Source organism: Macrobrachium rosenbergii, chromosome 27, assembly GCF_040412425.1.
Source record: "Macrobrachium rosenbergii isolate ZJJX-2024 chromosome 27, ASM4041242v1, whole genome shotgun sequence".
NCBI lineage: Eukaryota > Metazoa > Arthropoda > Malacostraca > Decapoda > Palaemonidae > Macrobrachium > Macrobrachium rosenbergii.
The window spans coordinates 10,929,936-10,941,013 of record NC_089767.1 but is presented as its reverse complement, the minus strand read 5'-3'; the positions used below and the strand labels follow the sequence as shown (position 1 = coordinate 10,941,013).

The 11,078-nt window shown below is 48.0% G+C and overlaps 1 protein-coding gene across 1 annotated transcript; it reads right to left on the bottom strand.

Moving 5' to 3' along the window:
- Nucleotides 1-2,040: 2,040 nt before the first annotated feature.
- LOC136853242 (uncharacterized) lies at nucleotides 2,041-4,183 on the bottom strand. The gene is made up of 3 exons (XM_067128619.1): nucleotides 3,798-4,183; nucleotides 2,897-3,370; nucleotides 2,041-2,503 (listed from the first exon to the last, which is right to left on the bottom strand). Exons 1-3 carry the CDS (start codon nucleotides 4,181-4,183, stop codon nucleotides 2,041-2,043), a joined length of 1,323 nt encoding a protein of 440 aa, XP_066984720.1.
- Between the last annotated feature and the right edge of the window lie 6,895 nt (nucleotides 4,184-11,078).

Genomic DNA, 11,078 nt, shown 5'->3' with positions numbered 1-11,078 from the left:
GACACTGTTCAACGATAAAAACCAAAATAAAATGCCCTCAAGAAATTCTCTGCCCCTCCCTTCATGATGTAAGTAACATTAAATCTCAAAAAATAGTAGTAATGAGCAATTTCAGCTACCCTAGAGGGCAATCCCGTGAAGTTCCCTTTCGTTACAAAAATTGGCTTTATCCTTCCTTGAATTTATTTCAGCTTTGGGTTTTGCTTTCACCAGATTTCCTACCCTCTGTACTTTTCCCGTAGCCTTTAAACGAGTATGTTACTTCAGTTCTTATTTTACAGCTATTCAGTTATATTTATGTTTTATTTTCCTCGTTCTTTTCTGTTAAGAACATCATATTAATCTCTCAAGCAGCCAAGGGAAATATGACAAATCCTCGATGTACAGGAAATTTTAAGAGCAACTGAAAGCTTAAAAAGTGAAAAAGGTCAATATTATATATATATATATATTCTAATGATATTGTTTTAAAATGTATATTTTTCCATGATTTTGATATATTTACTGTTCTAGTTATAAGGTATTCTGTGTAATGATAATAGTTGTTGCAGTATCGTATGTAGTGTAATGTCAGATCTCACAAGAATTAATGATTAGGTAACTAAACAGCGTGATGTAGAATTAATAATACATTTTTAATAGCAGCATAGTATATCAGCAACGAGTGTGTGTGGTAACAAATGCTTTGTTTTGCTTTGATTGTCATGTGAAAGATAACGTGTTGACAGGTCAGGGTAACAGTAGGCTGCTCAGTTCTGAAAACCAACTTTGGTTCTTCGTCTTGTTTTAGAAACATGCTATTTATGATTAGCCAGCTTCAGTCTGTTTTGATCGTGTTAAGATTTCGTTAAAAGTTTTGTCCCATATGATTTTCTGATAAAGACATGTACCTTTTTGAGAAATACGAACGAGTTGTTGCACTGAAGCACATGGCAATTGTGTCATGTTTAAAATTACATTGCTCTGATCACATATTGTTCTAATGCGCTAGTTTTGGCCCCAAAACATTTTGCTCAGGAAGTGATGTCATCTTCCTTTTCTAGAATTTTCCCCTGTATCTTGTTCATAAAATGCATTAATAATTATGTTATCTGAGTGTTTTACTTCTAGCTGGAATCATAACGTTTGCTCATCCTAATTTCAGAGACCTTTTGTGTGGTTCCCCCTCTCTCTCTCTTTCTTCAAAAGAGAAAAGTTATTAACGTAAAATATTTGTGTGGTCATTTATATTAATCTTAGTTTTTGAGATCTGAAAACGTAGTAAAAAGTGTATATATTCGTAACAGCCTATCAAAAGTGTGTTCTGTGAATCTCAAGCAGCTGCATTTGGAGTAATTTATGTGAAAGTTTTCACACGCTTGTGTAAGGTAAAGTGAATTTTACTTATTATTATCATGGTATAATTGTGAGAGGGTGCAAAAGAGAGAGCAGGTAGACACTGACTGCTGGTTTATTAAGGGAGCAGGTCGCTTATAAAGCGGCGTGTGGACGTTAGTACAAAGACATACATGTGACCCGAGGTCAATTGTTCTCAATGTGAAACAGGACAGGTAAATACAGACAACATGACACAACAAAAATTAACAGATCAGACACAACAATGCTCTGACACATCTACAATGCAAAAGGGCACAAATGAGTAAGTAATAAATGCACATTTACATAAATAAAACATAGCTAGGTACCCCGACCTAAGGTCAGGAGAAAAAGCACTGTAGAAAATGGGGGTTCACTAAAGAAAACCGGTTGAGCGGGGACTTTACAATACTCCCCCCCAAAGATGTAGGTAACGTCTGATTAAAGCAAGTGTCTGCTGGGGCGCTGGGGAGGGCCGCGGCTCCGTGATGTCAGCTGGAGGGTGCGTTGCATGCGCGAGCGGTTGGCTGCAGCTCTGCCTGGGTCCGGGACCTTATGGGGGCGGCCACGCAACTTTCCTATGGGCGGGGTGGGCTGCGTGGGTGACGTCTCCTGCAGAGGGCATTGAGGGTTGTCACTGACGTCCTCCTCCAACAATGCAGGCTTGAGGCGGCCTATCGACACTCAGTCGTTCTTCCCGTGGATGGCCAGCCAGAATGCGTTTTTGTTTCTCTCCAGCACGAGGAAGGGGCCCCTGTAGGGCCTGGTTAAGGGCAGGCAGATGGCGTCATTCCTGACGAAGACGTGGTTGGTGGACGACAGACCAGGAGGCATGAAGGGGGTCGTCCTGTTGGTATACGTCCGCTGGCAGGGGGCAAACTTTCCGACCGTGTCACAGAGCCTCTGGACTGTCAGGTTGCGGTGATCCCCCATGATGAATTCGCCCAGGACTACGAAAGACTCCCCATAGACTTTTTCTGCTGCGGACAGGTCGCCATTGGCTTTGGGGGCGGTCCTCAGCCCGAGGAGGACCCAGGCCAGCTGGTACTTCCAATTCTCGGTGGTGCAGCGGGCCATGAGGGACACCTTCAGAGACCTGTGGAACCTTTCCACCAGTCCGTTGGCCGTGGGGTTGTAGGTGGTGGTGCTGTGGTTAGTGGTCCCCAGCAGGTGTGCCAGGGCGGTCCAAAGCTCGGACAGGAAGGCTGGGCCCCTGTCCATTGTTATATGGTCCGGGACACCGAACCGGCTGATCCAGCTGGAGAGGAGGGCCTCGGCACATGCACTGGCGGTGGCTTCTTCCATGGGCGTCGCTTCGGGCCACCTGCTGGAGTGGTCGACGACTGTCAGATGATACCTGGCCCCGCCTGATGTGGGAAGGGGGCCTACCATGTCGACATGGATGTGTCCAAAATGCCCTCCTGGCTAGGGGAAGTCGCCCACCCTCGACTCGGTGTGGCACCCTACTTTGCTGGTCTGGCACCAGATGCACTGCCTCGCCCAGGTCGTCGCGTCCTTCCATATGCCGTGCCAGACAAACCTCTCTGCCAGCAGCTTGACTGTCGTCCTGCTGGAGGGGTGGGACAGCCCGTGGATGATGTTGAAAACCAGACAGCGGTGGGAGGCTGGTACCAGCAGGCGGGGGTGGCCGAGGCTTACGTTGCTCAGCAGTGTTGGCCCCCCAGGGGCGAGGGGCACATTCTTCCACTTGAGCGATGTGATGGCGGTGCGGTAAGCTGGAACCTCTGGGTCGGTGGACTGCTCCTGGGCGAGGTCCTCGTAGTCGATCCCGAGCTGCACTGCGTTGATTTCGATCCTCGAGAGGGCATCTGCTACAGGGTTCTTCCTGCTGGGGAGGTATTTGATGGTGCAGGTGAACTCCACGATGGCTGCGAGATACCGCTGCTGCCTGGAGGCATGGACCAGTGGCTGGTGGTCCGTCCAAACAGTGAAGGGCGTGCCCTCCAGGAGGAACTTAAAGTGGCCTACCGCCCAGTACACTGCGCAGAGTTGCCTGTCAAAGGTGCTGTAGCGGGACTCAGAGGGGCTGAGCTTCCTGCTGAAGAAGGCGATGGGCTGGGGGGCTCCGGCAACGACCTGCTCCAGGACGGCCCCACATGCGACGTTGCTGGCGTCCGTCGTCAGCTGGAGGGGGGCATTGGGGTCCTGGTGGGCCAACGCCTTCAGGATCTCCATCAGGGGGGCCATGGTGTGTGCGACCCCGGGATGAACCTCCTGTAGTAGTTGGCCATCCCGAGGAATTCTTGTACGGCCCTGACGGAGGTAGGGGTGGGGAACCTAGCAACGGCTTCAACCTCTGATGCGAGTGGGCGGACGCCTCCCGGGGATACCTCGTGGCCCAGGAAGTCAACCCTTTCGACACCGAAGGTGCATTTGTCGAACCTGACAACGAGGCCATTCTCCTGCAGGCGCTGCAGGACCTTCCAGACGTGTCGCAGTGTTCTTTGTGGGATCTGGAAAAAATTAAAATGTCATCTATGTAACAGACACAGAAGTTCAGGTCCCCCAGGATGCTGTCCATCAGTCTCTGGAAAGTCGCCCCTGCGTTCCTTAGGCCGAAGATGGAGTAGGCGGAGACGTAGGACCCGAAGGGCGTGATGATGACAGTTTTGGGGATATCCTCTGGAGCTACTGGTACCTGGAAGTAGGATTTTAAAAGATCCAATTTAGAAAATATTTTGGTCCCGTGGAAAGAGGCCGTGGGGTCTCGCATGTTTGGGAGATGGTAGAGATCTGGTTCAGTGGCGAGGTTGAGCTGCCTGCAGTCGCCGCAAGGTCTCCAGGGGCCGTCTGGTTTCTGCACCATGTGGAGGGGGGAGGCCCACGGGCTGAAGGCCTTTCTACATATGCCCACACGCTCCATCTCAGCAAAAGCGTCCTTGGCCTCCTGAAGGCGCAGAGGGGGAAGCCTCCGGAACTTTGCGTGCGTCGGGGGCCCTTTGTTTTGATGTGATGGTAAACTCCATGTTTGGCAGGGGCGCTGGGCACCTGATGCATTTCGGGCTTGAATACCTCGGGGAATCTCTTCAGAAGTGAGGCGTACTGGTGTGGAGCGATGGAACAGACTGTGGGCGCGCTGGGGCCCGTCGCCAGGGGAAAGGACTGGCAGGACTCAGTGTCCAGCAGGCGTTTGTGGCCGACGTTGACTGCCAGTCCACAGTGGGCCAGGAAGTCCACACCTAGGAGTGGGGTCCTCACGTCCGCGACGATGAAGCTCCACTTGTACCTCCGGCCTAGGATGGAGACCGACAGGAGCTTGGTGCCGTAGGAGAGGATGGCTGGAGGGAGTTGATGGGGTGTGTGGGGGTGGATGCCCCGCTTCGCTGCCCTTGTGGAGTCAATCAGTTGCTGTGCCGTTTTAATCGGGTCCCCGAGGGGCAGGGTGTAAGGCTCCAAGATCTAGGTCCAAACCTCCGGGAGGAGCTGACGGAGGAAGATCTCCCTCGACAGGCTTATCTCCATGTGCCTGCTGCTGCCGTCTGTCCCGGGTAGGATGTGAAAGTCCTGGATGATGTTCCACGTCTCCAGGAGGTTCTGGTCGTGCCGGGGGTTGTTGGCGAGGTCGAGGGCGTGGGCAGCTCTCTCAGAGATCGGCAGGGAGCAGGTCTCGACGAGAGAGGCCTTCAGCTTCTGGTAGGTGGCAGGACTTGCGGCAGACACCCACGGGGCAATCTTCCTGTAAACCTCCTCCGGGAGGGCGTTATCGTCAGTCAGGCCTGCCAACCTGAACTGCCCCTCGACCCTGTAGAGCCATGATGACGGGTTGTGGTGTGTGAATGGCGGCAGCTTTATGGCGAGGGCGGACCTCGGTTGGTCCGTCAGGAAGGGCAGCACGTGAGGGGCGGGTACCAGTGTGGAGGAGCGTGCGAGCCTTGGCATGGGGGAGGGCGTGAGTGGGTTTTGCACGAGGGAGATATCAGACTCTGCGAAGTTTGCGGTTATTTGTATGTGGGAGGGAATGTCTGCATCCACGCTCGCTTCTGCACTCTCACTCGGAGTGTGAGTTACACTCGTGTTAATACACGCTTGGGAGCGCACCGTGTGGTCCGCTAATGACGCCAGTGATCTGCCGACGAGGGTCGGTACGCCCGAACACTTTGTTAAAGCGCCGTAGTTAGTCCGTCAGGGGCATGGGGTAGTTCATCAGGCCAAGACTAAGTCGCCGTTTGGGTCTGTTAATGGCTCTGGGAACCACTCCGGGGTCACCACTGTGAGAGGGTGCAAAAGAGAGAGCAGGTAGACATTGACTGTTGGTTTACTAAGGGAGCAGGTCGCTTATAAAGCGGTGTGCGGATGTCAGTACAAAGACATACAAGGACATACAGGTGACCCGAGGTCAATTGTTCTTAATGTGAAACGGGACAGGTAAATACAGATAATGTGACAAATAAAATTAACAGATTAGACACAATAATGCTCTGACACATGTACAATACAAACGGACACAAATGAATGAGTAAAAAATGCACATTTACATAAATAAAACATGGCTAGGTCTCCCGACCTAAGGTCACGGTAGAAGGCACCGTAGAAAACGCGAGGTTCACCAGAGAAAACCCATTGAGCGGGGACTTTACAATTAGACACAACAATGCTCTGACACATGTACAATACAAAAGGGCACAGATGAGTAAGTAATAAATGCACATTTACATAAATAAAACATGGCTAGGTACCCCAACCTAAGATCAGGAGAAAAGGCACCGTAGAAAACGGGGGTTCACTAAAGAAAACCCGTTGAGTGGGGACTTTACATAATAATATAAGGTATATTGAAGTATTTTTGCCTTAGTGAAATTGTTTTCAGTAAATCTTTAGTGTATTTTTGTGTGTTCTTGTGTTTTCAGTCTCTTAATTTTTCACATTTCATATAGTGGTGATTTAGCATTTATTTACTTAGCAAATTATTTATTAATAATTTAAAATTGCATACTTGATTTAATTTTCATTAACTTAGATTTTCTTTTCAATTCTGAAGTATTTCTGAACAGTTTAAGTTTTGCTTGATTAATTCAATTTCTTGATAAATTAACCTTGGTAATTTATTTAACTTAATAATTGATTAAATTTTGTGTTGTTTTAAAGTAATAGTAAATTTTTTCAGATTGTGAATTTTAACTATAAATTTTGAATTTAAAAATAAATTTTTGTATTTAAAACTTTTACAGGTGCTTCATTTATTGACCACCAATGAATAGGGTTAATTGTGTGCATAAGGCAAAGTGATAAACATGTTTTGTTCCTTTAGTTTTGCTGAAGTGAATTAAGACCAGGGAAACAGTTAAAGTTATTTGATGGAGTGATGCCCTTTTACTTTATTATATTTCTTGTTTAATTGTTGATACCTCACACTTGTTTTGATAAATTTAGTCTGATTTTTCACATGATTAATAAGCTTTTTAAGGGATCACTGTTGCCTTTTGAGTACTGTCATAATTTTATTGTTATGAGAGTTCAGGTATCTGGCTGAAGTGAGGTAAAATTTTGAATTCTATGATTAGTTGTGTAATAACAAGTACTTGGAACACTTCGGTGATGTTACATCTGCATCCAGCCAGGAGATGGATGAATTGAAGTGAACTGAACCAAGCGCTTTATTGTACTGATACACCTTGTTGAGGCTCCTTATCGAGCCATAATAGGTATTATTATATCCTGTGGCTGTTTCTCTTGAAGGAAGGAAGGAAACACTATGTATAAGCTAGTAGGTTCATTTGAGTGTTTATATACAAGTGGACAGAAAGACATCCATTACGGATGAAGACTGGATGATACACTGAATTCATGCAATGGCCACTTTGTGGCTTCCACACCTCGGTGACTGTCATGAAGACAGGCAAGAGTGTGATGGCGAAGGGCGGAAGGAACCACAGTTCTTGCTCCGTAAAGAACAAGGTCATCATCAGTTGAAAGGTTATCCCTCAACTTCCAGGTGGTAATAAGGAGTTGTGAAGGTCGTAACAGTTTGAGGGGAATCCTGAAGTCACACAGTTTAGAAGACAGGTGTATAATGGGTCTGCTCTTGCTGCGGCTTGGAGTTCCTGGAGAGTTCTGTCAGCATCCTGGGGTGGAGAGTCTTCCTCGGAGGCAAAGGCGTTGACAATCACTATACTCCTTAGGTGTGCTGCAGTATCAGCACAAGTGATTTCATCCTCTGGAGTGGGATAGCTGACTGGAGCTTGTGATAAAGCATCAGGAATGCAGAGCTACTTGCCAGCTCGCCACACTGCTGCGTAGAGATATGGTGTGATCTTTTCTTTTAGACGTTGAAGACGGGGATTCTCAACTGCACCAAGTGAATAGTGGTTAAGAATTGGGATGAGTGGTCGGTGGCCTGTCATGAGGGTAAAGTGCTGGAGGCCTATGAGGTATAACCGACCCTTAGACATAGCCCAGACCACAGCTAACATCTCCAGTTCAATGGTGGCATAGCGAGACTCAGCATCTGTGAGGAAGCGGGAGCCGCACTGAACTAGACGAAGTCTGTCGTTACTATGGTCTTGTAGGAGGGCATATCCAATCCCGTAGAGGCGGGAGGCATCAGTCTGGAGAATAACTGGAGGGGCTGGGTCGAAGGAGGCAAGGACTGGTGGGCTGACAAGAGCAGCCTTGACTTGACGAAATGCCTCATCGTGGTATGGGGTCCAAAGAAATGCTCTCTTAGGGCTCATCAGAGAGAGTAGAGGTTGAGCTGCAGCGGCAATATCTGGGGTGAACTCAGCTAACTGATTCACCAATCCCATGAACAATCGAAGGTCAGTCAAGTTAGTCAGAGTGGGAAAGTCATGAATTGCACTGACCGTACCAGGATCAGCTGATATGCCCTCCCCTGAGAGCTGGTATCCACAGAATGACATGCAGGGTGCAGCGACTACAAACTTGTCCCTGTTAAGGGTAATCTTGAACTTGCTGCATCTGGTACGCATCTCCTGGATTCACTGAAGATGGGTGAAGTATGTCGTCCACCACCTTAACGCAATTCTGCATACCTTGAAGGACCATGTCACCGTGGAGGCAGAAGGCATCACCTGTAGCTGCGAAACCCATTGGTCCTCTACAGTGTTTGAATTGGCCGTACGGTGTGATGAATGTTGTCAAGTGTTGATCTTCTTCGGCGAGTTCCATCTGCCAATATCCACATAAGGCATCTGCCGTGGTGAAATACCTTGCCTTTGAATCAACACTGCGGATGGCGGCGAATGGAGTTGGAGAGGGGTATGTTGGTCGGGAGACTTGATTGTTAAGCTTGGTTAGGTTGACAGTGATACGCACACCTGAGGCTTTAGCTACCATGACAAGGGGGTGGCACCATTCTTAAGGTTCCTCACCAGCAGGCTTGATGATCCCTTGAGCCACCATGGAGTTGAGTTCTTACTTGACTTTGCTTCGGAAAGCGAAGGGGATCTGACATGGTGTGTGGACAGCAAAGGGCACTGCACCTTCCTTAAGGTGAATCCTCATAAGGGGACCTGTCATCGGTTGGAGTGGTGCTGTCTTGAGATCCTCTTTGGATACCAGCACATCCTTGAATTCTTGTAGAAAGAATTTTCTGGCCTCAGCAGGGGATGTGGTGGCAGAATGGGGAAGTTCCTTGCACCTGTTCACATGTTTGACGTCAATAATTGGCCTGGGGAAGTCATGAGGGATGATGGCTAGTTCTAGACAGTGGCTGTAGGACTACAGTGGCACTGGGATGCCACTGAATCTGTATCATGGCCAAACAGGATTGCTTGCCAAGAGTAAGAGTGGCCTGGAAGGTGCCCAGAGCAGGTTTCATAAGTGAGCCATCTGCAGTTAATGTCATATTTGTAGAGAAAGGCTTCAGACTGCTCCTGGGAATCTTCAAGAGATCAAGGTGCTGTGATCCAATGACAGTAACCTCGGCACCTGTGTCAGATAACATCTGTATCCAGGCTATAACATTGCCATGGGAAAGGAGGACAAGGTTTGGGTGACCTGCCAACAGCTCCGACACGATGACAGCTGGACTTCTTTGAGGCCTGGGGGTTACCTGAAGCAGGTGGGGTGGTACTGCCACTTGATGGGCTACTCTGTGTGATAGCCTTCTTTAACTTGCTGCCACACACAATAGCAAACTCGACACTGAACGGTGTTAGCAGGGCATTTTGGTGTCCTGGCCTAGTGACCGCAGTTCTTGCAATTATTGTCGGCTGCTGGGCACTTTTCCGAAGAACTGTGTGTACGTGCACAACTCTTGCAGGGAACAACAGATTTGGAAGCTGGAGCTGAAGCAGAACTTTTCAGGTGTCCTTTCTGTTTCTTGCAGGTGGAGATGGCACATAGTTGAGGGGGTGGGGAACGAATAGCAGAAGCTGCCTTCCTGGCAGCCTCATATGAGCGACAAGTGTTGACAACCTCCTGTAGTGAAGCTGTGGTATCAAGGGAGATGAGTTTCTGCATCAACTCCTCATCCTTAATTCCCATGAGAATTATCATCTTGAGTTGAGTCTCCTCACATACTGAAGAATTCCCAGGGCAGGTGTCCACTTCTTCGGTGACATATAAGTCGTACATAAAAGTCTGAGAATGTTTCTCCCCCTAACTGTTTACGGCTTAAGAGTTCTCTTTGGCGAAGGGCTTCGTTTCGTAAGCTCTTCACATGAGCCTGTCACATCCAAAACCTCTTCTACAGTCTTATCTGTATTGGGAAAAATATCCAGGGTGTGTTCCAAGATCCTCTGCGTTGCAAGAGTAAGACACATTCTGAGCTGAATGAGTTGCTTCTCTCTGGGAAGCTTGGGTAAATCAACCACGACCGAGTAATCAACCCATCGACGTCTCCATTCATGAAATACTTGAAAACTCGCATCTGTTCGAAGGGGATGTGGGTTCTGGGTGATGGCCTTTTGGGAAGGGGTCACTGAAGAACTTGCAGTAGGTGTAGTAGGCACTGACAAAGTAGGTGATGTATTATCTGAAGAAGTAGCAGGAACCAGCCTCTGTAGCAACGCTGTGAAACGTGCATTTTTCTCCTGTCAACGTCTGCCATCCTCCCTACATCATAGTTCATCTTCCTGGTGTTGTAAAGTCCCCGCTCAATGGGTTTTCTATGAAGAACCTCCTGTTTTCTACAGTGCCTTCACAGCTGACCCTAGGTCGCGGTACTCAGCCTTATTATCATTATGTAATTGTACATTTATTACCTATTCATTTTTGCCCTTATACATAAGTGTATGTGCCAGAGCATTTTTGTGTCTAATCTACTATTGTTAATCATCACGTTATCTGTATGTACCTGTCCTGTTTTGTGTAGAGAAATAGTTTTGACCTCAGGTCACTTGTATATTTTGTACTGACGTCCACGTATACGCAGACGTCCGCACGCCGCTTTATAAGTGAGCCACTTCCTCAGTAAACTAGCAGTTCGTGTCTATCTGCTCTTTCTTTCGCACCCTCTCACAGTGGTGACCCTGGAGTGGTTCCCGGAGCCATTAACAGACCCAAACAGCGACTTAATCTTGGCCCGATGAACCACCCCACGCCCCTAAGTTTAAGTGTACCTTAGTCTTACCAGACCACTGAGCTGATTAACAGCTCTCCTAGGGCTGGCCCGAAGGATTAGACTTATTTTATGTGGCTAAGAACCAGTTGGTTACTTAGCAACGGGACCTACAGCTTATTGTGGAATCCGAACCACATTATAGCGAGAAATGAATTTCTATCACCAGAAATAAATTCCT